Here is a 24634-nt window from a genome sequence, read left to right on the forward strand (position 1 = left end):
TCTATGCGCCCAATGTGGCGAGTGCTCGTGCAGAGTTTTGGTCACAGATTGTTGAGTCTTTGCCGCAGGCTGATCATTGGTGTATAGGAGGGGACTTCAACATGTTGGAGGACCCTTCTGATAGGATTGGTGGCAGCCATGCTACTGTGCATGGAGTCGAGTTGGCTGCTTGGGAGAGGTTTTGTATGACCTTGAGGGTCTCGGATACATGGTAGCACTCAGGTTTTGTGAGGCCCCCAGACAGTCTTGCCTTCTCTAGATCGGACTGCAGAGTGGGAGGAGTGAATCTATCGCAGATAGATTGCTTCTACACTAGTGACCACTTCAGTGACTTGGGGGGTTCAGTGGGCATCTTGGCAGGGACTTCCTTCTCGGACCATGCACCAGTGATCCTCACAGTGGCAGACAAGCAGAGGAGTGGGAGCACGATGCTCCGCATCCCAGAGAGGGTCTTGTTGGACTCAACACTCAGAGAGAGGGTAGAGGCTCTTTCGACAGAGGGTATGGACAGACAGGATTCACCTGCAGACAGAGTGGCCGCAGGCCTAGCTCAGCTTAGCCACTTTTTTCTTCAGGAGTCTCTGGCTCGCCGGGCTGCAGCGAGAGAGGCGGAGCAGCGTCTCAGACGGGGCATTGCTTCACTGCAAAGGATGCAGGAGCAGCATCTAGACAGTCCATGGTTGGAGGAGCAGTTACAGCAGGCTCGATAGGAGCTTGCTAGCACAGAGGAGAGGCGTCATGAGTTTGCCTTCCACCGATAGGCATCTCAGTGGACTCAGGTGGGTGACAGAGTGACTGGTACTTTTTTTGAGACAGTGGGGCCTCGGCATTCGCATGCCAAGGTCAGTCAGCTGAGGAGGCCCGATGGGTCAGTTGCTTGTGAGCCCGAGGATATGCGTGCAGTCGCTACTGACTTCTACCATGAGTTACTGTCGGCTGAGCCTCAGTCACAGCGGCAGGATGCATGCAGGGAGCAGGTTTGGGCAGAGATGCCATGTCTTGTGACAGAGGAGATGCGCCAGAGGCTAGAGATGCCACTTCAGCTTGAGGAGCTGCACACAGCTCTGAGGGCCCTTCCTCGTGGTAGCTGTCCAGGTGAGGATGGGTTGACTCCCAGCTTTTTCTTGGAGTAGTGGGACCTGCTTGGCCCAGATCTTTGTAGTGTTGTTCAGTACATTTTGCACACAGGAGTGATGCCTGACAGCATGAATGAGGGCCTGATCTACCTCATTCCCAAGGAGGGTGGCTCCTTGGATGAGATTCGTCAATGGCGCCCCATCACCATCCTTAACTCAGCCTACAACATTCTTGCCAAGACTCTGAGTTTGAGGATTCAGCCACTTTTAGAGAGCCTTATACATGGGACTCAGACAGGTTTTGTGAAGGAACGCAGTATCCTTGACAACATCTTTACTTTCTGGGAGGCTTCTGCCCTGGCACGGCTCCGTGGTGAGGACCTTGTGATTCTTCTTCTCGATTTTGAGAAGGCCTACGACCGAGTTGACTGGGACTTTCTAGAGGGCACTCTTCACGGGATGGGCTTCTCAGATGCTTGGATCAGAGGGGTGTCAGCTTTGTAGAGACAGGCTCACAGTCCGGTGCTTTTGGCAGGGGGGAGAGGTGCGCGCTTCATGCTCACACGCTCAATTAGACAGGGCTGCCCTCTTGCCCCCTTTCTCTTTCTGTTCTATGCGGAGGCGATGAGCAGATTTTTGGTGTCACAACAGGTTGGTCTTCGGGGCTTAGCACTCCCTATTCGGGGAGAGGAGTTATTGGACGCTGAGTTTGCCGATGACTCAGCCTTGTACTTAGATGGCCAGGAGGCCAACCTTCACAGATGTGAGCAGGCTTCGGAGACCTTCTATTGTGCATCGGGCGCACTGATCAACTGGAGAAAGACAGTGGATTTCTCGGTTGGTAGTGCCCCTATGCCAGATTGGATGCCAGGAGAGGGTTTCAGGTGGATTCCCCCAGGGACTGCAGTTCGATACTTGGGTTGATAGGTTGGTTTGGACTTGTCTCTCGAGCAGTAGATTGCTCCTCTTCTCCTGTCCATCAGGAGAAAGCTGTTACATTGGAGCTCATCACGTCTGTCACTGGCTGCTAGAGTAGTAGTTGCCAACCAGGTGCTATTGGCGACTATGTGGTACATCACCTCCTGCTGGATCTTCTCGAGTTCTTGTATCAGCCAGGTAGAGAGGCTGATCAGGAACTTCCTTTGGTCAGGACATGACACTCAGATGGCCCGAGCCAAGGTGGCTTGGTCGGTCATCACGCTTCCTTGTTCTCAGGGAGGGCTTGGGATCATTGATCCAGCATAGCAGAGCAGAGCCCTTCTAGGGAAGTTCATAGTCAGAGGACTTCTTCCAGGTGAGGAGCCCTGGAAGGAGTTCTTGTTGCAGAGGCTTCGTGCCAGGGTGCCTCAGTCAGGAGGCCCTTGGCAACCTTCGACCAAATGGATCTTTACAGAGATGCGCCGAGTTGGTTTGAGCAGGAGACTGGACGACCATTTCGCTGTGAGTTTGCTTTGTTCTTGGGAGCTCCTACGGCATGGCCTGGAGCAGTGGCAACCGATGTGCACGGAGGAGCGCCTACGGAAGCCCCTCGTCTGGAACCCCATGGTTAGCACTCAGAGAGGCCACTTGGTTGGTAGTCGACCTCATGTTTCCTAGGGTCCCATGGCAGCAGGCCCAGTGCGCTCTCTAGGTGACTAGCTAGAGTTCACAGGTTTGTCAGAGGAGGTACAGGGTTTCCAGCTGCAGGGCATGAGAGGGGTGCAGAGCATGTGTCAGAACATCTCAGAGTCAGTTCCAGCTGAGTGGCTCACGTCTCTCGAGCCAGTAGCACCCCGGTGGATGGGAGCCTTCACACGATTGGAGGTTCTCATTTCAATCAGGGCCTGCTAAGAGACTGTCCCAGCCCTGTTCTTCGAGCTTCAGGGTGGGGGACGACTACAGCGAGTTGCAGTAGAGGCCCCGCAGGTAGCAGAGTGCTGTTTTCAGAGGATCGGAGTTGTGGGCATCTGTGGGAGGACTTGCGTCATAGACCCTGACCCAGCAGCTCTTGAGACTGGCCACTGGAGGCTTTGGGCTTGGGAGTGCTGTCCACTAGCACGAGTACAGTGGGATCCTGGTGAGTGGCTATGGAGGGACTCCTTCTCTTCTGCAGACCACCCAGGAGTCCCCTTCTTTCAGTATACTGTTCGGCTTGGACGGCACATACTAGCAGCACACAAAGAGGCCCTCCCCGCTGCAGCACGTCATTGGCAGGAGGAGGGTCTCACCGTCGAGTTCTTGGCAGACTTTTGGGAGAGGTTGTGGGACTCCAGACAGCCGAGGCGAGTCACCTTGTTTCAGTGGGCTGGTCGCACACAGAGCCACAACAGTAGGGAGCTGGCTAGTGCATAGTGGTCTCTCGGCCACATGTGCAGCTTGTGACCATTTGGTGAGAGTCAGCGTCACTGTCTTTGGGACTGTCCCTCAGCCCAGCAGGTGTGGCTACGAGTTCTTCGGCTGATGCCTGCTCTCTCCACGGCTCGACAGTATACTTGGGGGGCAGCGGCTTGGTCCACCCTCACGGGCCCGGCACTTCAGTTTGAGCTATCTTCCACCAGCAGGATGATAGTGATGCAGAGGGGACGTCCTACACTCCAACCTGCTACAGAGCTTACTCCACAGGAGTGGTGCAGTGAGAGAGAGGAGTGTTGGGAGCTCATCAGTGGCCTGACACTTTGGTTCATCTAGCGGGCCCGCTGTTTCCGCATCTTTGAGGCTCGCCCTGTGCCACTAGCAGAGACACTGTTCGTGACTTTTGGCTAGAGCTGATCCATACTCTCAGAGGACAGCTTGAGGGACTACAGGGCAGCTCCGACCGCATGCAAGAGCGCCGCGAGGCTTTCCTTCGACTTTGGCGCCCTGGGCCTTTCTACACCATAGTCCAGGGGGTGCTCAGATGGCACTACTGTCCACCTGTGTGGCTCTTCCCTCCTCCCATCTCTTGATTTAGCCTCATTGTATATATGCTGTTTTTTCATTGGGAGAGTCTCCCCATCATGCTTGTTGTAGCCCTCTCTTGCAGAGGAGGTTGTAGCCCTATGGGCAGTTTTCATTAACTAATAGAAGGATCTTTTTCTCGGAAAAAAAAAAATACACCTCCTGGTGACACACCCCACCCTTGAAATACTGCAAGCGACCTCGCTTGCATGCCAATAATACATGCAGTATCTCCTGATATCACATATATTCTATGATGGGAATCCAAGATATACATGCTTCCGGAAATGTAGCGTTGGACGATTAAACAATCGCACCAACCTGGCTACGACACATATATCAAGCATAGAAGCCTTCTAGTGTACTCTGAAGCACAAACTTCTCTAGCTAAATTCTGTATGGAAAGAGTAGATACAATTGCTTAACTACTCTCTTGAGCATCATGAACCATGCTCTTGCCTTGCTCCAAAAAGTCTACATCAAGTCATTGTGGGTTCCATCTGAAAGGCTTCAAGATACAATTGCAATAGCTGAGGTGAATCAAGCAATTCAGACTCTTCCATCCATTTGGCATCCAACGATGGATAGTTATTGAACTTCACCAAATAGCGTCTTGCAACCTTTCCTCTAACCTTTCTTTCTTTATGTGCCAATATCTGTTCAGGAACAAGGATTTCATCCAATTCTTCCACTTCGGGTTGTCCCTCATCAAGCATATTCTCTGGCACATCACCAACAAAGGGTCTTAGAAGGCTGACATGAAAAGCATTATGTATTTTCCAGCCTTCTGGTAGCTTTAACCTGTAAGCTACATCGTTGATCTTTTCTGAAATCTGAAAAGGACCATAATATCGCATACTGAGCTTAGGAAACAAGCGTTCCTTGCCTTTCCTTTTCCTTAACCTGGCCTTTTCAAAGCGCAAAAGCACCCAATCACCAAGTGAAAATACAAGTTCACGACGGTGACGATCAACAGCATTCTTTTGTTTAGCCTGAGTCTTCTCAAGAGCAATCTTTATCTTCCTGTATGTTTCATCCATATCTTGCACATACTTGTCTGCCTCAAAAATCTTGTCCTTAGTCTGCAAAATGGGCGGGACTTTCTTCCCTCCTTCCACTATCTCAAATGGTGCCTTACCTGTTGACGTATGCACAATGTTATTGTAAGCATATTCAACCAATGGAAGATGGTGTTTCCAAGTTGCCTTGTGCTCTGACACAGAACATTTGAGCAGGTCCAGGACAATAGAATTTGCCTCTTCTGACTGTCCATCAGTTTGCGGATAAAACGAAGAAGAGAACTTTAGCGTAGTGCCCATGTTCTCAAACAATGCCTTCCAGAAAAGACTCGTCATACGTGGATCCCTGTCACTAACAATTGACTGAGGCATCCCGTGGTATTTAAAGATATTGCTCATGAATATCTTGACCATGTGTTCTGGCTTTATCTTCTTCCTCACAGGAATGAAATGGGCCTGCTTACTGAACCTACAAATAATGGTCCAAATCCCATCATTGCCTGTTTGCATCCTTGGAAGATCAAAGATAAAGTCCATTGCTATGCTTTCCCATGGCCTATCTGGGATCGACAATGGCTGCAACAATCCCGGTTTCTTTTGTCTATCAAATTTGACTTTTTGGCATACTAAGCATGATCTTACAAATGTGTCAACATCTTGATGCAAAGCTGGCCAATAGAAGAATGCCTCAACCCCTTTCACTGTCGCATCAATTCCACGATGCCCAGCATAGGGTGGAGCATGACTTTCCATCAAAATCTTTGGCCGTAACCGTTTGGTAACGCATAACTTTCCATGCATCATGAGAAAGTCATTCTTAAGCATATAGTGCTCATAATGTTGCCCATCAACAAGCTGGTCATAGATCCTTTGCAAAATCTGAATCTTCAGCATATTGTGTCTTCATTTCGTCTAGTTCACAATGGTACGGAATTGACACTGCTGAAATTTGGGGCTTTCGTGACAACGCATCAGCCACCACGTTCTTTTTCCCTTGCACATGCACAATCTGAAAATGGAACATTGACAAGATGTTTGCTTCTCAGACAACTTCGTCTGTGTGAGAAAATATCGCAATGTTTGATGATCCATTTGGACAACAAAATCAGCCCCTAGTAGATAGTGTTTCCAACTAGTGAGAGCATGAATTACTGCCAGCAATTCTTTCTCATAGACTTGCAAGTTTCTTTCAGTCTTCAAAAGAATTCTACTCTCATATGCGACTACTCGGCCATTCTGCATTAGAACTGCACCAAGACTATGGCCACACGCATCACACTGAACCACAAAAGGTTTTGAAAGATCTGGCAAAATGATTACCGGATCTGAAGTCAGCTTCTCTTTCAAGTGTTTGAACACTAAAATTTCCTTGGCTGTCCACTTGAAAGTAACTCCTTTTCCTTGTAGTGCATGGAGTGGAGAAGCAATCTCAGCAAAATTTCAGATGAACCTCCTGTAGTAGGAACATAAGCCTAGAAAGCTTCGAATGTCATGTACGGACTTCAAATCTGGCCATGACCTAATTGCTTCCACTTTAGCGGGATCCATGCGTACCCCATCCTTTGAAACAATGTGCCCAAGGAAGTGAATCTCTTGCAAAAAGAATTCACTCTTCTTCACATTAATGAATAGCCTGTTCGTACGTAACTCATTGAAAACTGCAATCAAGTGATCCCTATGCTCCTCTTCAGACTTCGAATAGACAATCATGTCATCAAAGAAGGTACCCACGAAGTTTCTATGTGGTCTAAAAATTATGTCCATCATTCTATTAAACGTGGCAGGAACATTTGTGAGACCAAATGGCATAACAAGAAACTCATAGAGATCAAATTTGTCCTGAACGCAGTCTTATGGACATCTTCTGGCCTAATGCGTATTTGATGATACCCACTCTTTAGGTCTATTCTTGTAAACAATGACGCTCCCTCAAGCCAATCTTATTCAAGGCGGGATAGTCAATGCACATGCGCCATGAACCATCCTTCTTCTGCACTAAGAGTACAGGCGAACAAAAAGGGGATGAACTAGGCTGAATCAGCCCCTTCTCTAAAAGCCCGTTGACCTGACTCATAATCTCTTTCTGCTGGGCTGCACTAATCCTGTATGGTGGTCTATTCGGTGGACTAGAACCTGGTACAAGATCTATGGTATGATCCTCAGGTCTCTCAGGAGGTAACTCCCCTGGCAAAGTGTCCGAAAAACAATCACTGAAACCACTCAAAAAAGTTGACCTGTCTTTATCTAAGGTAGACAAATTAGATACAACTTGAGGTACTTTTGCAAAGATCAAGTACGCAGAAAGATGATTCTTTATTACAGATGAAATAGCAGGAGCAAAAACAACTGGAACAGACTCGCCTTTAAGCTTTACATCAAGGAAATGAGTCTTTCCTCTATGTACAAGGGTAATCTTTTTGTTGTAAGTATCCACCATAGCATGCAGCCTGTAACACCATGGGATACCCAGTAACACATCACAGCCCTCAAGTGGCATAATAAGAAATTCTTCCGCATCCACATAGCTCTGAATGTGCAGACGAAGCTTCCCCAAAATGGGAGTAACAGGCTCTGAATGACCTGGGCATGCCAAACCTGCTTCCCCTGTCATACCCATCTCCTCTGCACGAATGCCCAACTTTGATGCCAATTCTGGTGATATGAAATTTGCACGGGCTCCTGGATCAAAGAAAACCAGCACTGTCTTGTCTCTAACTTTGCCCCAAGCTCTGCACAGCTCCGTGGCATCTGTGTTTGGTTGGTCTCCAACCAAATCTGGAACAAATCCTGCACTTGGCTTTGACTTCTTCCCTTGCACTTGGCTTTGACTTCTTCCCTTTATGGTCTGACTTGTCATCCTTATCTTGTGACTTCTTCTGTGGGCATTCATTTGCAAAATGTCCTTCCTGTTCACAAATGTAGCATTTCTTGGCCTCCCTAAGAGCTTTCCTTTCTTCAAAGGTTTTGCCAGAAAAAAGCCTTTTTTGTCCTTGTCCTCGTCCCGAAGAAGACTTAGACTGCTTCTTGGACGTATCACCTTCTTCAGTGGAGGGCTTCTTTGTGGGAGGCTCAGAAGGCTTTGCTGCAACATTGCCCTTGGCTGAAAACTGTTTGCCCTGGGACCCTTTCTTGTGGCTATTAAATCCATCTGAATCTCCCTTTGACAGATTGCTGGCCACTCTTGCATTCTCTATCAACTGAAACATATTCATGACAGTAGTCTTTGTGAAATAGTCCCTGATTTTTTGGGCAATCCGCAACAGTACTTCTCAATTTGTTCTGACAATGGCACAAACCTGTAAGAGGTGACTGGCAACAGTGCGGCCCAAAACTGTTTATTGTACTCTTCCAGATTCGCACACTGTTTAGCATTCAACTCGTGCCCTTCTGTCATCACATCCACTTCAAAAGTGTTCGTCAACCATGCACGCGCAAAAAGCTGTTTGAATTGGACCCACGTTGTTGGGGCTTGACCTGGTTCAACAATGCGGTCCACCATTGAAGCGCATTCCCTTTCAAGAAAGCGGCAGCCTTGCGTATCTTTGAAGATTCCGTGAAGTTTCCTCCAGCATAAGCTGCATCGAACTATTGTATGAAGGTCAAAGCCTTCAATTGATCCTCAGTTCCTCTGAAAGTTTCAAACTTCACTCCCTGCCCACCTTCCTTGTAATCCTTAAGCTGACTCAAAGGAGCCACATTATCATAAACAGGTGCCTGTAACAAGGGTGCTCCATGATTGTTCATTCCAACACTCGCATCAACTGTTTTACCTGTGGTATCTGCATTTGGTACGTATGGCTGCGAAAAACCAGCCATACCAAATTGTGTTCCAGGCACTCGAAACTGGCCATAGGCACCCTGAAAACCTGGTTGGACACCCATGTTCACGTACATAGGGTTACCCATGCATGTCTGCATTGTCCCGAACACATTCCCTTGCATATAACCTATGGAAGGTCCAGCCATAAGCTTGAAACACTGAACCACCTCCAAAATAACCAGGATAAGTATTAGATAATGGAAGTGTCTGACGCATAGCGTGTTCATTACTCCCTTGACCATTCACAAACGGTTCCTGTCCAGCTAAAGCAAGTTGCTTTGGATCATTGGACACTGCTAGTTGCTCAACCACATGGGCTTTCCCTCGAGCATCATGAGTCCTCTGCGCATTGGAAATCTCCTTTTCCTGCAACGGCTCAGTCGTGCCCTGTGTAGGAGGCTGAAAACCCTGTGTCGGAGCTTGTAAGAACTCCTGCATCCTTGGTTTGTTAGCCAACTGCTGAAACATGTCCATGCAGCAACGCAGTTGAGTTCTAAACAACCTGTCCTCTTCTTGAAGAGTTGGAAGGAACTTTCTCCGTGCCATGTGAGGAAGATCCCTCTTCAGGTACTTGGTCTCTCTTCTCTACCATAACGACAAGCTCTGTATTGCTTTCACCCACAACAATCCACGCTGCACTTTTTGAAGAAAAAGTGACTATCCCGTTGATGGAACCATATAACCGGCCTGCACAACGTAGAGGGCGGTACTATTTCAATTACCTCTTCACTTTACACAGAGCACTGAGAAGGGAAGAGAACACAGTTGCGTCTAGCGACTAGAATGTCACTTCGTACACGAAACCGACACCCTGTAGGCCCCAAAGACTGGCGCCCCTTTCGGTATTTCTTTATTCAAATTAAGGTAGACGATCCGACCACTTAGCACAAGCTTTCACAAAGCTGTCCAAACCTGGCGAGGGCTGAAAACGCAGGTTTTCGACCTGATTTTGGCAACATAACGGCGCAAAAACTCCTGTAGGTCAAAAGCACATGTCTAGGACGGATTCCCTCGCTATCTCGAAGCTTTCTGGTGAGCTGTCACAGAAATTCAGCAGGCTGTAATTCCCTGTTTTTCACTGCCGGGTGCCCAAAAGCCTGTACACACATCCCAAGGCTCTCACGAGGCTCCCCCGGGGTTCCCTTGCAGTTTAGGTGCGAAACCCTAAACCTGCAGAAAAACACAGCAGGCTGTAATTCGCTGTTTCGGATCGTTTTTAGCAGAGCGAACACGCCTACGCTTGTCCCAAGGGCTCCCGCATGCAATGGGACAGTTCCCCTGTGAATCGGACGAGTTTTCACGCGAGAAAACTCTCCGAACTCGCAATCTTTCGCGATGGAACTGTGCGTACTTGTGGGGGATTAGCAATTAGCTAATCCGGTTCCTGTTCAGAAGGCTCTTGCCTTGGCAAACGCGCATAAACCCCCAGAACTGTACATGTTCAACTGAATAGCCCATCTAGTGGGGCATTACCATATGTTCCAAAGGGGAGAGAGAGATGCACGAGAGCAAATCATCGCGCGACATGAGACAGAGGAGAAGGCAAGCTTTCCATTAAAGCTGTAGACCTGCACCCGCTACTCACACACACACACTGTAGCTCACTTATAATCAAAAATCAGCCTCCTCTCAAATTGGGCGCCCCCTCTTCAGGTGGAAGTAGCAAACTCCCCAGAAGCCGCCATGTGTCCAGTTTGCCCCTTTTGAGTTAATTTTCTAGTTCCCACTGACTTATATAGTTATAAGTGACTTTCCGAGTGGCCCAGACTTCATTTGGCGCACACAGGCTTTTATACTCATCAGAATTCAGTGCTAACTGGCCCGACCAGTCCCAGACTGACCGACCCAGACTCCCACTGTGAGAAACCTATTCGGCCACAGCCGTTTCACACTGGCCATACAATGTCCACTTGAACGTTTTCAAGGGTTCCGGGGAAAACAAGTAAAAATAAAATAAATAAAAATATCTAGTATTTATTTACGGAAGGCAACAGGAAAAATACACCTCCTGGTGACAGCTTGTGCAAGCGAATCAACAGTTTGTTGGCACGTTCTTCAATGACATGATAGTCTATTTGAAGAATGAAGAGGAGCATAGGCATCACTTGACCATTGTGTTCGAAGAGCTGCGCAATCACCGGCTACTTGTCAATCCTAAGAAAAGTGAATTCTTCCTGGAAGAGATCCACGTTCTTCGTCACAAAGTCTCATAGGATGGTGTCAGAATGGATTCCGCAAAGGTCGAAACTCTTAAGACATGGCCAGACTTGAAGACTGTGCACGATGTCAGAAGCTTCTTGGGATTGTGTTCCTACTATAGAAGGTTTATCAAGAATTTTCCAGAGATAGCATCACCTCTTCACACTTTGCAAAAGAAAGAGGTCACTTTCAGATGGACCCAAAAAGAGATTTCAGCTTTTAGTCTCTTAAAGGAAAAGTTGACCTTAGATCCAGTAATTGTTTTGCCAGATCTTAGGAAGTCATTTGTGCTCTAGTGTGACGCGTGTGGCAGTAGCATCGGGATTCGGAGCAATGCTAATGAAAAATGGACGGGTACTAGCTTATGAAAGACGAATTTTGCAAGGGCCAGGGAAGACTATGGAAGTCTATGAAAAAGAGCTCTTGGCCGTGATTCATGCGCTTTCTAGTTGGAAGCCCTACCTTTTAGGTGCTAATTTTGTTGTCCAGACAAACCATCAGACCTTGCGATACTTCTTGACACAGTCAAAGTTATCCGAAAAGCATATGAGATGGACAAACATTCTTTCTATGTTCCACTTCAAGATTATGCACATGGAAGGCAAGAAGAATGTTGTGGCTGATGCGTTATCAAGGAAGCCACAAAATTCAGCTGTGTCAATTCCTTACCATCATGAGTTGGATGACATGAAGGAACAATATGCTACTGATGAAGATTTTGCAAGAATCTTTGAACAGTTTCAAAAGGGGCAACATCATGAGCACTACCTCCTCAGAGAAGGTTTTATGATGATGCATGGCAGACTGTGTCACTAGGCCATTGCGACATAAGGTCATGGAAGAGAGTCATGTCCCACCGTATGCAGGGCATCTAGGTATTGATGCGACAGTTAAAGCAGTAGAGACATTCTTCTATTGGCCTGCCTTGAGGAGAGATGTGGATGCCTTTGTGCGAGCATGCATAATTTGCCAAAAGGTCAAGTTTGACAGGCAAAAGGCACAAAGGTTGTTACAACCACTGCCGATTCCGGATAAACCATGGGAAAGCATTGCTATGGGCTTTATCTTTGATCTTCCAAGAACGCCAACAGGGAATGATGGTATATGGACCATTATCTGCAGATTCAGCAAGCAGGCCCATTTTATCCATGTTAGGAAGAAGATAAAATCTGATCAGATGGCACGCTTGTTCATGTACAATGTGTTTAAGTACCATGGTATGCCACAATCGATTGTCAGTGATCGTGATTCTCACATGACCAGTTTGTTCTGGAGAGGATTGTTTGAGAACATGGACACTACGCTCAAGTTCTCGTCTTCGTTCATCCACAAACTAATGTGCAGCCAGAAAAGGCTAATTCTAATGTCTTAGATATGCTGAAATGCTATGTGTCAGATAATAAGGGCAAGTGGGAACAGGGCATACAACAATACGATGCATTCATCGACTGGCGAGGCACCATTTGAGATTGTTGAAGGCGGCAAAAAAGTTCCTCCCATTTTGCATACAAAGGACAAGATTTTTGAGGCAGATCGATATGTTGAGAACATGGATAAAATGTATAAGAAAATTAAAGTTGCCTTGGAGAAGACTTGCGCAAAGCAAAAAAAAATTGTTGATCGTTACCTCGTGAATTACTGTTATCACCTGGTGATTGGGTTATGTTAAGGTTCGAAAGGCAAGATTAAAGAAGATGAAGGGCAAGGAACGGTTGTTTCCTTAGCTCAGCATGCATTACTATGAACCTTTTCAAGTGCTTGACAAGATCAGTGATGTGGCTTACGAGCTGAAATTTCTTGATGCATGGAAGATTCATAATGTGTTTCACGTGAGTCTTCTAAGACCCTTCGTGGGTGATGTGCCAAAAGATATGCCAAATGAGGATCAGCCAGAAGTTGAGGAACTTGATGAGATCCTGGTACCTGAGCAAGTTTTGGCACGTAAGGACAGAAAAGTTGAAGGACAAGTTGCAAAACGCTGCTTGGTGAAGTTCAAGAACTATCCGCCTATGGATGCAAAGTGGATGGAAGAGCGTGAACTGTCAGAGTCACCAAATGTATTGTAGCTTTACCTTGAAGACTTTGGGTTACAACCTACTTATGCCCCTACCCAACGTGTGCAAAGGATGGGTAATGATAGGGCTAGCACATCAAATGTACATATGAATTCAATGTAATAGATGGAAATGACAAAAGTATGAAGGTCTCATTAAGTCATTTGTGTCTATGTGTTACGACCTTTGTTGCGGATACATGCGATGATAAAAGAGTGCTAACAACACAAGATCATCAATGGCGTATATTTATGGTATGCAATCGAGGACGTTTGCGATTTCCAGAGGGGGGTATCTGTTAACTATGTCACGAGGACGTGGCAATTGCCAACCTTAGTTGTTGGTTTCTTTCCAATGATTTTTGTTTTATTTTTGAGACCCTCTTTTTGAATTTGCAAATGGTCGGACATTGTATGGCCAATGTGAACGGTAGTTTAACCCGCAGACGGGAAGTTCGTCGGCACTGGAATTCGTATAGTAAGAGGATGTCTAGGCTCAGTTCAAGATCATGTAGGTCCCCCTGTCGCACTTAGCAAGTTGGTGGATACTAGGAAGTGAACTCAATAAAGGCATAAAGCCAAGGTGGGTCACCAAAGGAAAGTACCCGACAGTTGGGCCACATTGCATTTTTGGATGCGGTCCCAAATGGCCAAAACACCAGTGGGAGCCGAACGGAAGCATCCCCTAAAAATTAGGGAACTGCTATTTTGGGCCATGAAATGTGTTCGCATCATTACTTTCTGAATGACAAGGGGAACATTTTAGAACTCTATCGCGAAGTCAAATGGACAACCAATCGGGAGATTTTTAGGCGGCAACCCCAAAACGGGAAATGGCCTGTAAACGCGCCAAGTGGCACATTTCTGTGCACTTTCCTCATGCAAGGAGAAGTGGCACTGAATTTATAGCTAGGAGGCTCATTTTGCAACTTCCTGTCACATGTGAAAAGCTATGGAGTACATGCTTTCCATTCTATGTACAATGTGGTGCTAGGAGTGATGAACTGCACACTACACACTGCTTTCTCTCTCCCCTACCTGCAGTTATGTGATGCCCCACAAGAGGGCCTTCATTTGATTGATGTACAGCTGTGTGGTTTCATGCTTTTGTGCTAAGGCAAGAGACTCTTTGAGCAGGAACAGGAGTAGCTAGTTGCTACTCCAAAAGCAGGCACCGGTGAGGGTGATAACCTCACCGTACAGGTGCAATTTCAGTGCTGGTTATGTACTATATTTTGACTGTTTTTCAGCCATACGGACACCAAAACCGGTTTTTGAGCAGAAATCAAAGGGTTTATGCCAGTGGAAGTGAGTTCTAGAAGGGGAATTGGTTTCGGGTAATTTTTGGGTCTGTTATGCTGCCAAAATTTTGCCAAAACAGGTAGTATCTAGCTGGATACAGGTAAAGAATTCCTGGAACTCTTCTTTGTAATCTACCCTCTTAAAGTACAAAGAAATACCGAAAGGGGCGGCAATTTTGGGGCCTACAGGTTGTTGGCGTCTGCTTGGAGCATTCTAGCTTCCGAGCTGTGTGTGTGCATAAGTGTTAATACCCGTCGGAGGTTACCTTTCTAAAGTGCTCTCTATGTGTGTCTAAAGTAACGAATTTTGGGTGAAAGCCAAAGCCTATCGCCCTACGGGCCGGTTACACACTAGTGCGATGGTGGAACTTCAACATGCTTGCGGACCAATCTGAAACAATTAGGGAGAGCCACATGATTCTACATGGCACTGAGTTGGCGAAGTGGAAGAGGTTATGTATGGTTCCACGGTTGAACAATGTTCAGTAGGCTATAGCATGAGGCTTTTGTGCCACCAGAAGGAATTCTGGAGTATTCTTGCTTGGCTCGTCGCTCAGGGGGGTATTGACCTTTCTCGCACTAGTAGAATCTCTTTAGGTGATCCCCTTGTTGCGAGTGGGGCTCCATGGCAATCCTAGCATGCCCCTCCTTAGATCATGTATCAATGATGTTTGTGATTGAGGATGGAGTGAACGAAGCATGCCAAACATAAGATTCCAAAGAGTGTGTTTCTTGATGAGAGCTTGGTATAGATGGAGAAGGAAACCTAGCAAGCATTAATGAGCTCAACGAGGGATGCAACACAGTTGATAGCTATCCCCAAAGAGTTCCAATGGTTCTTTCCTTAGACTAGCCCACTCTTGAATGCACGAGATTTGGGACTGCAAGCGGCATGTGAGACCTTTGTTACAGCAACCTCTTGAGAAACAGGCTCCGAAGCAGGTAGCCATGGAAGAGCTGACAAGCGTTCTGGCTAAGGTGAACATCAAGTTCCCGACTTTCAAAGGTCTCTCTCACAAAGGATGCTGACGACCATGCTTGGGGATTTGTATACCTCTACAAGGGTCGTGGCCTCAACACATAAGACACATACATAATACTCTTCCCATCCACCTTGAATGGCTTAGCAGACAAATGGTACAGTCAGCTTGCATAGAACCACTTTACGACTTGGGCCACATTGCGACAACAGTTTTGCGGAGCTTTCAGACCAAGGGACTTCCTGGAGAAGGTTCTGGATGAGTTGGCCAACCTGATGCTCCAGCCAAACAAGACTTTTGCAAGAGTCATGACCAGAGCCAAGTCTCTGGTGGCTAAGCTTCCTCAGCAACCACGTGAATTTAAGGTTAAGAAGTGGGTGGAGAAGGCTCTTCCCAAAACTTCTCAGCAAAAATTCCGAGAGAGTCTCGGACCTGACGCCACTCTGGAGGAGTTTGTCGTGGCTACTACTAGGATAGAAGGGGCTCGGAAGCTGTTCACCAACTCCCCTCAGGTAGAGACCACCTCAGTATTTTTTGAAAGTCCTTCTGATCCTTTGATTTCCTTACGCAGGGAACTTGAACCCTAATGTTACAACGAGCTCTTCAAGAGGAGAGATCATTCTCTCTTCGACAAGAGAATCCTCCTCATCAAGAGGCTTTGGACTAGATCAAGCGCGAGCTAGAAGAGCTCCGGACTCGGCAAGAGTCTAAGGTTGTGGTCAGGTGTAGCTCATGCCGCTTGCAAGGGCACCCTCCACATGAATGTCCCCTTTGGGCTTATTGCCACTTCTGTCAAAAGTTTGGAAATGAGGACAAGGATTACTACGAACTCAAGGGATTGCGACAAACACAGTAAAGTCTTTGTCCTACTCTTCAACAAGGTCAGCACCTGCATCCAACATGGTTTTCCCCTATGGTCATCCAAGCCACATGCCACCTTTGTTGAAAGCCCCTCCTATGCAAGGTATGCAGAGCCCCTTTCCCTCTCAGAGCTTTTATCATGCGAATGCTCCCTCAGCCCCTCAAAGCTTCTGCGCCTCCACCTCAACCTCCATGCACCAGGAGCAAGGACCACCGCCCCCTTCGACTCGCCCATCGAATCGCTCTATTTTGTGCTACAGATGCGGCGAATAAGGACATTACCAAAGCAAATTCCCCCTGCCAGAAGGGTCTCCTCCTTGCCGTGCCGTCATTGCCCTGAAGCTAAGGATCACTACAATAAGGATTGTCCCAAACTTCGTGCATCCACGTCTTCGAGCCTAAGTCAAAGCCAAAATGAGTTTACCTTTCCCAAAATCAATCTGATAGCAGTTAGCACCATCCCTCAACCACCACCTTCTGCCCATGTGGTTGCCCCTCAAGACAAGCTACAATTGTTAGAGGAGCCACGGGTGTCCTCACTCAGCAGGCCCAGAGGGTAGCTATCGGTCTTAACATTCCAGCAAGTTCAACTCCCCCACACATTCTCCCACCCGTGGATATCCCGCTTCCAGCTGTCGACAAGCCATCTCCTAGTGCCAAGCAAGGATCCCCATCTCTGCTCTCTGGTATTGATGAAGCTTTCTTGGAAAGATCAAGGTACCACAAAAACCACTGGTAGAGAAAGCAAAGCTTACAGCAGAGACAATCTTGAAGAACACCTTCCAACAAGTGTTGCTCTATAACATGTTGCGGCTAGATGCAACTTTTCAAAGTGACACCCTTACAGTTATTCAATCGCTTTACCCTGGAGCAGGTCCTAGTGGCAGGCACCTCCCACTGCAACCATCAGAGTCCTATATGATTTCCTATCCCGCTGCTCCCCTCACTGATTGTAGAAGCCCTCGTCTCACAATGTCCATCTTGGGGCGGCAATTCTCAAGAGTGATAGTGGATGGTGGATCAAGCATCAACCCGATGCCCGAGTTCACTATGTTGGCTTTAGGTGTACAACCTACTCGACATGTTCCCTTCACAGTTACACTAGCCGACCAGAGAATATTCTACCCATTGGGTATAGTGGACAAGGTGCCTCTGCAAGTACAAAACTTCACCTTTAGCTTGGATTTCGTTGTTGTTCGTCTTCCCCAGGTTGACGGAGGGTTTCCTTTGCTCATCGATAGACCATGGTTGCACACACTAAAGCACTTCATGATTGGGGAAATGACGCAATGTGGATACATACTCCTGGCTCCCCAATAAAACCCATTCGACTTGAAGGAGGCATGGATCCAGTAGTGCAGCATAATTCTTTGTCAATGGAATCCAACCCTGAAATGGAACAACCTACTCCACCTGACGATTCAGAAGAAGATCTGTTAGAGTGGTTGGAAGCTACCAAGTCTATGCCTTGTTATGGGGTCTCTATTTAATCTTTGCCCGAGGTCACACCCTTTTCCAATTTCTCTACCGTAATTGAGCCCAATGAGCCACCTGGGCAACCAAGTGTGGAGGTGATAGAGGTTGATAGCTCAGATGGCCCCTTAGTAGAAACCTTTAAACTTAGTGAGCCTCCCAAGGACCATAGAAAGGCAAAGATATCTCCTTTACAGGAGTTCACCCACACCTCACCCCTTCCCCCAGCCCCCCCTGTGTCTGACATTCCATCCAAGCCAAAGATCTCCTCTGAGTCTGATGAACTAAACTTTGATGAGCTTCCACAAGAACGGCTACAAGATGCAGGTTCCAATACTAATCAACCCCAGCTCATGTTGTCTCTATGCTCCAAGAAGCGACAACGTCTCCATCTACAAAGAAATCTTCATCAATACTAGAAGAGAAGGTTCGCATCTTTTGAATTGATAGAAGATTCATGGACTGTTGATTCTGCAAAAGATTGGCTTGTCAAACTGCTGGCAAACCAAGTGATTGAACAACTCGCAAATCCTCCTGTTTGGACTCTACATGGGGTTTTCTTGCACAGGCCACAACGATGCAAATCCTGGAACAGGTTAGCTTAAGCTTCATCCATGAAATGTTTTCCCTCTTTCTCTCCTCGCCCCTACCTCTTCACTCGTCCCTACCCCCTCACTCCTACCCAACCCCTAGCCTACCTCGCCCCTACCCACCCCCACTCACCCCTCGTCCCTACCCACCCCCTAGTTCGCCCCTACCCAAACACCCCCCCCCCCCCAACCCCCCCACCCCTCGTCCCTACCCACCCCTTAGCTTGCCCCTACCCACCCCCTAGCCTACCTCGCCCCTACCCAACCCCTCATCCCTACCCACCCCCTAGCTTGCCCCTACCTAGCCCCTCTCACCCCCCGCCCTTACCCACCCCCTAGCTCGCCCCTCCCACCCCCCTCACCCCTCGTCCCTACCAACCCCCTAGCTCGCCCCTATCCACCCCTACCCAACCTCCCTCACCCCTCGTCCCTACCCAACCCCTCATCCCTACCCACCCCCTAGCTTGCCCCTACCCACCCCCTCACCCCCCGCCCCTACCCACCCCCTAGCTCGTCCCTCCCACCCCCCTCACCCCTCGTCCCTACCAACCCCCTAGCTCGCCTCTATCCACCCCCTAGCCTATCTCACCCCTACCCAACCTCCCTCGTCCCTACCCACCCCCTAGCTCGCCCCTACCCAACCCCTAGCCAACCTCGAGCCTACCCAGCCACCCTCACCCCTCGTCGCTACCCACCCCCTCTCAAACGTCCCTACCCACCCCTTAGCCTACCTTGCCCCTAATGCCCTGCCGCCCCTCTCTCCTCGCCCCTACCTAACCCCCTCTCTGAGCTCTCTCCCCTCACCCCTCTCCACCTTCCCCTCGCCCCTAGCCCTTCCCTAGTTACCTTTCCCCCTCACTACTATACCCATGTGTGCTAGCCTCCCCCCATTTGCTTTTCCCCCCACTCCTATACCATATTTGCCTATACCCTATTTTCCTTTTCCTTGTGTGTGCTAAAGCCCCTTCGCACCTAACTTTTTTGTCTTTTGGGGATTTGGTTGCAAACTGGGGCCTTCTTCAGTTGCTTTTTGTACCACCTACTCCATTGTGGAGAGCTGCCCATACTTCATCATCTTCTGCAAATATCTACATTTCCTCATTGTTACCTTCCTCCTAGGAACTCAACATCTTCTCCACACATCAACCTTCGATCGGAGTGGGCTACTTGTTTCACTGTTCTCTTAGTGGACACCGTGGCCAAATCACCACCACCGCAATTTGGAGATAGGCTTAGCTGGATTGGGATATTTTGCTAGTCGTTGGTGGCTCTTGAGGGGGTACATAGTGTGGTCGGTTCCAATCGTGACATTCGATCATCATTATCATCTTGATCATCATCATCTACTTTGTATGGTCAAGGTCTTGCGTCTCGAATCTTGAGTCCATGCACTGCAAATCTGCACCATCCCTGCACATTTGAGCCTCGACACCCCCATTGTACCCGTGAGTTTTGGGCGTGGAACTGGTTCATTTGAGTTAGCAAAGGCTGATCCTGAACTGATTGAAGTTCCCAATCTCTCGGGAGTGAGTCCAAGAGATTCTAAGGTGTCCAATGAAATGAAATTGTCGATGGAGCCTAGATCAAACAAGATCAGTACTCTTTGTCCATTCAAGCTGCCCCACCCTTTGAGTAGCTGCCTTTTTCCTTTCTCCTTCCTGGTGTTGGCTACATCAGGTGCTGAATTTGATGCATTAGGAGGAGAATCTTTCTTAAGTCTGGTTTCTTGTGGCCTTTCTCCCCACAATAGAAACAGTTGTCCTCTTCCATGTAGACCTTCAATTGAGAGGAAGTGAGAAATTTGCTCTTCTTCACATCCTTTAGCTTCTTTTCTGGGCCTATGGGCTGATCTAAAGGCCGCTTTCGTGTAGAGCCTCCGTAGTGAGAGTCTTCTGCTTTGCATGAAAGGTACTAAACTCCTGTTTACAAGGAGTTCCTTTCGAATACAAGTTACCGGCTATGAGGGCGGACTGCATCAAAATTTCTAAAGTGTTTCGTGAGTACAATTTCATGCTTTTTGAAGTACTCGCTGGAGACAAGCTTCAAAGTTGCGCATCTTCTCTTCATCAAAGACTTTCATAAAAGGAGTGACCTTGAGTAGGACTGCCTATAGTTTGTCGACGTAGTGACGTAGTCGAACACAACTTCGTTCCCTCTTTGGGAGAGCCGATCCCATTCTTTCTTCACATTGTCGGCAAAGTTAGGGAGAAGGAACAGAGAGTAGAACTCCTTTTTGGACTCCTCCCTGTCTTTGGGTTGGCGTTTTTCCAGAATTGTGGTAAGCTACCAGTTGCTAGCCATATCTTTCAGACATGCTAACATGGCATAGTTTTGAGCTCTGAGAAATTACATTTTGCAAAGGCCGCCTTGAATTGTCAAATAAAAGCGAGAGCCTTCGTATCAATCCTCTTTCCATTTTAACATTCAAATTTAACATCTTCATATCCAGCTTTGAACGTCTTCTTCTTTTTATGGTGTCTGGACCGCCTCTAGGAGATGGCTTTGGAATCCTTGTCCACCTGAATTCTATGCCGACTCTTCCTATGATCCTTGTCTTGCTTTTCTGGCTTTGGTGGCTGATCTACAGCCTCGTCTGGAGGCAACTCAAGTTCCTCTTCAGGAATGATATTATCCATGTTCTTCATAAAAGAGTAATTTGCCGATTAAGTCGGCGAAGGGATTTCTTCTTCTTCATGCTGTCGGGAGGTTCCTGCTGCAGGATCGCTCTGAGGTTGTGTTGGAGCCCCAGTCCCAGGTATTACCTGAGTTCGTACTTGGGGGTTCTGAGGTGGCTCTGCCACCATCTTTGCTTTACCTTTTTTAAGGGTCTTTTTCAAGGGTCTTAAGCACTTTCTCCACTTCTTTCTCCACTTCAGATTGAGCAAGAGCAGCTTGCAATTCTGCCATCTGTTGCCTGAGCCACTCAAGCTCTACTGCTTGTGCTGCCATGACGGGTATTTTTCTGCCAAGGACCGCCTCTCCTTAGGAAAGAAAACGCAAGGACCTTGCTCTAATACCACTGTCACAGAATGGAAGCATGATCTTACATCTTTAAATCTTATTTACTATTTTTCATAGGACTCTGCACGACACAAAATTGAGAAAACAATGCAAAAAATCGACACAGCACTAGGGACCAGAAGATGGGTTGGTCCCTCCCCCCCTAAACTTTTAGAAGCACGTGAACCCGAAACAGAATTCACTTTCCATGTCCCGAATACTTTTCTCATGCATATGGATGCATGATTTCATAAGCCTATTGGCTGAAATTGAAAACTCATCATACTTGTAGCCAAAAACGGATATGTCTGCTTCGTACTGGGATTTTCAACACGGGAGAAACTTCTATTGATATCTGCTCACGTAGGGGATGCTCACACGAGCTCTCTTTGGTTGAAATCTGCTTTTGGAACGGATCAGAGTACGTAGGCAGCCGGTTCTACGCTTGGCTGAGTGCCACTATTCTCCGCAGGGAGACACAAGTTCATATGGCTTCACAGCCTCTACACAGTCTTCACGGACATAAGCGCAAGAAAATCACACACACACACACAGAGAGAGAGAGAGAGAGAGAGAGAGAGAGAGAGAGAGAGAGAGAATACGTGAAGGGAACTTGCTACAGAATGCCCAAAACAGGTAGCGCTAGCCTTTCCTTATAGTCTGGCAGGAGAAATTGCCATCTGGCGTTGCATGAGACTGGAGAGAGAGTGATCGAAAATTGCTACGCTGGTCTCTCAGTTTTCCTACGCTACAACCTTTTTTTTTTTAATGTTTATAATTTTGGCCACGTTCTTATTTTAAAAGGTTTTTCACTTAAAAATACTTAAAAACGGGCATTAAATCCCAGTTTTCTGGCCAATCTGAGGCATTCTTAATCCAGCCAATTTCATATCCTTCCTGACTCAGTCTATCCGCTCTCGCCGGGTTGTATTTCCACTATGTTCGGCCGCCCACGAAGTGCAAAAACTATTAAATTATAGCTTTTCTTAGCGAACTAGGGACACCATCTTATTCATGTGCTTGTTATGAGCCATTTTGCACTGCATCCGGCTACTGTTCTACTTATCGACACGGATAAATTTCCAAATGGCGCATTGCACTGAAAAATTTACCCGTTCATAATTGGTACCAATAAATTCATAAACTCATAAATTCATATATTCATTCTGTGTGCACAAAAATCATTTTCATTTATCTGTAGCCGTAGCTAATCATTTTCATATATCCATAGCTGTAGCTAAAAATATTACAGTCATCATTCCTATACCTAATTGGAGTGTAAGTGTGTGTGCCTGCTTTATTTTAAGTTGGGCCCCTCGGCCAGAGTTTTGTAAGTTGGTCAAAGGTTAGGGTTTTAATGCTAACCCATTTTAATAATGGGGCCACTCGGCAAGAACCTATAAGTTGGTGGGTCATCACTTGGGGAAAGCAGCATGCTTAGCTAGCTCAGGGCCAGCAGTAGGCAATGAGAAAAAGCAAGAAAACCTAGCCATTAGGCCCTCAGAAGTGCCCTATGCCAGACTTCTCGACACCGACATGGACTAAGGAGGGGGACCTTAGATGGGAGTTGATGAACCCCATGAGCCTCTGGTTCATATGAAGGGCTCGCTGTTATCGTGCTTGCAAGGGGCGACCCAAACCACTAGCAGTGACAGCTCATGCTTTCTGGCTTGAGCTTATACATAAACTCAGGAACAGTATGATAGCATCCAAGGCAGCTCAGACGAGGCTGAGAGACGTCGCCAGGCATTCGTTATTTTATGGCAGCCAGGACCTTCTTCACATTGGGGCATGGTTAGCACTAGCTCTATAGGCCTTCTATTTGCCCTTCTCCCTCTCTCATACTTTGATGTAGCCATTGTGTATTTTTGTCACTCATGTTGGGAGAGTCTCTACTCCTTGTGTAGTTTTCCCTCATGATATGGGCAACATAGTCTACTGGGCAGATTTATAAACTAATAAAAAGGATCTTTTTTGCGCCAGAAATTAAAAAACCTGTGGTTCAAAGTCACCATCGAGTAAGATGTTCGAAGCCTTGATGTCTCTATGAATAATCCGTCGTCGACATTGTTCATGCAGATAAAAGAGACCTTGGGCGACGCCTAAAGCCACCTTGTATCTTGAAGGCCAATCAAAGGATTTTGATTTTGTACCTGCTAGGAGAAAACCATAAACCTGAGATAGAGAAGCTATCCATAAATCTGAGATAGAGAAAAAGCTTTACAAAAGCTATCCATTAAAAAATGGAGTACCATGCAAAATTTCCGCAAGACTTCCATTTGGATAAAATTTGTATATTAGATATAGTCCCCCTTCTAAGCAGAACCCAACCAGAGGTGTTGTATTTGGGTGGCACACGTGTGCCATAATCCCAATCTCAACCAGAAAATCCTTCTCTCTGTGCTCAGCTGTATACGATTGACTAAGCTTTTTGATGGCAATGGTTTTTCCTCCAGGAAGAGTACCTTTGTAGACCATAGCAAAGCCTCCCTTTCCAACGACGTTACCTACCAGAGAGGAATTATATGAGACTTTCAAACGTCAGTAGTTTAATTGAGAAAACTTTTAAACACGAATACCTCCATGAAAGTTGTTTGTCGAATCTCTCATCTCTTGTAGCGTGAAGGTCCTCCATGGGCACGAAATAGGGGAAAACGTGACACTGCCACACGGAATGTGCACTTGCGCAAAAGTTTCATATTCTGGCAGAATTCTATCGTTCCCTTGTGCTGTTGAAGCATCTTTTTTGGAGCATCTCTTTATGTCTACCGGAGCCTCAGTAGTATGATAAGAAAACCTGGGTACAGAAGGAGATCCTAGCTTCTTCCAGAAAGGAACGCAAATACTTTGATAAGCGTGTACTGCTAAACCTGAGAGCTGTTCATCACAATGGCCCGAAGATTGTGAAAGGAGAGCTTCTTTTGTAGTATCAGCAGTACTTGGCAAGGTCATAGCCTTTTCATTGAAGTCTGTTTCTTTGACTTCTTAGCATTCCCTCTGCATTTGTCTGCAAGGGAATGACTATTTCATCAGTATCTGATGGCAGCTTTGAAAAAAAGCAACTGTTGATTAAGGCTATGGAAGATCCTGGCTCCTTCAATATGCCTTTGAAAGTTAAATGGTGCATTATGCACTGCTGCACCTATACACCCGACGCCTGATGCACTTTTCACAAAGAATTTCAAGCACCATCCAGTTTGCGGCAGGTTACAGATATACTAGATTTGCATGACAATTATATCATCCACAAGAGTTCTTTTACCAAGATCACAATGCCTCAAGAATTCTTCCTGAGTCCGACACAACCTAGGTGTCAGCCATTACTATCAGCTTTTAGTGAGCACAA

General features: G+C 47.0%; 1 protein-coding gene across 2 annotated transcripts in view; it reads right to left on the bottom strand.

Moving 5' to 3' along the window:
* LOC147466147 (putative receptor-like serine/threonine-protein kinase At5g57670) overlaps nucleotides 1-24634 on the bottom strand; it is a 56640-nt gene that overhangs the window by 26382 nt on the left and 5624 nt on the right. The window contains exons 2-4 of one of the 2 annotated variants that reach the window (XM_086524388.1): nucleotides 23868-24295; nucleotides 23541-23795; nucleotides 23284-23444 (exon numbers count right to left, since the gene is read on the bottom strand). In XM_086524388.1, coding sequence (XP_086380514.1) covers nucleotides 23284-23444; nucleotides 23541-23795; nucleotides 23868-24240 — 789 coding nt within the window. In that variant the 5' untranslated portion in view covers nucleotides 24241-24295. The remainder of the gene's footprint in view (nucleotides 1-23283; nucleotides 23445-23540; nucleotides 23796-23867; nucleotides 24296-24634) is intronic. The other variant, XM_086524395.1, reaches the window with a different exon arrangement.

The sequence above is a fragment of the Adiantum capillus-veneris genome, chromosome 1 (genome assembly GCF_014529385.1).
Source record: "Adiantum capillus-veneris isolate H3 chromosome 1, ASM1452938v2, whole genome shotgun sequence".
Taxonomy (NCBI): Eukaryota; Viridiplantae; Streptophyta; class Polypodiopsida; order Polypodiales; family Pteridaceae; genus Adiantum; species Adiantum capillus-veneris.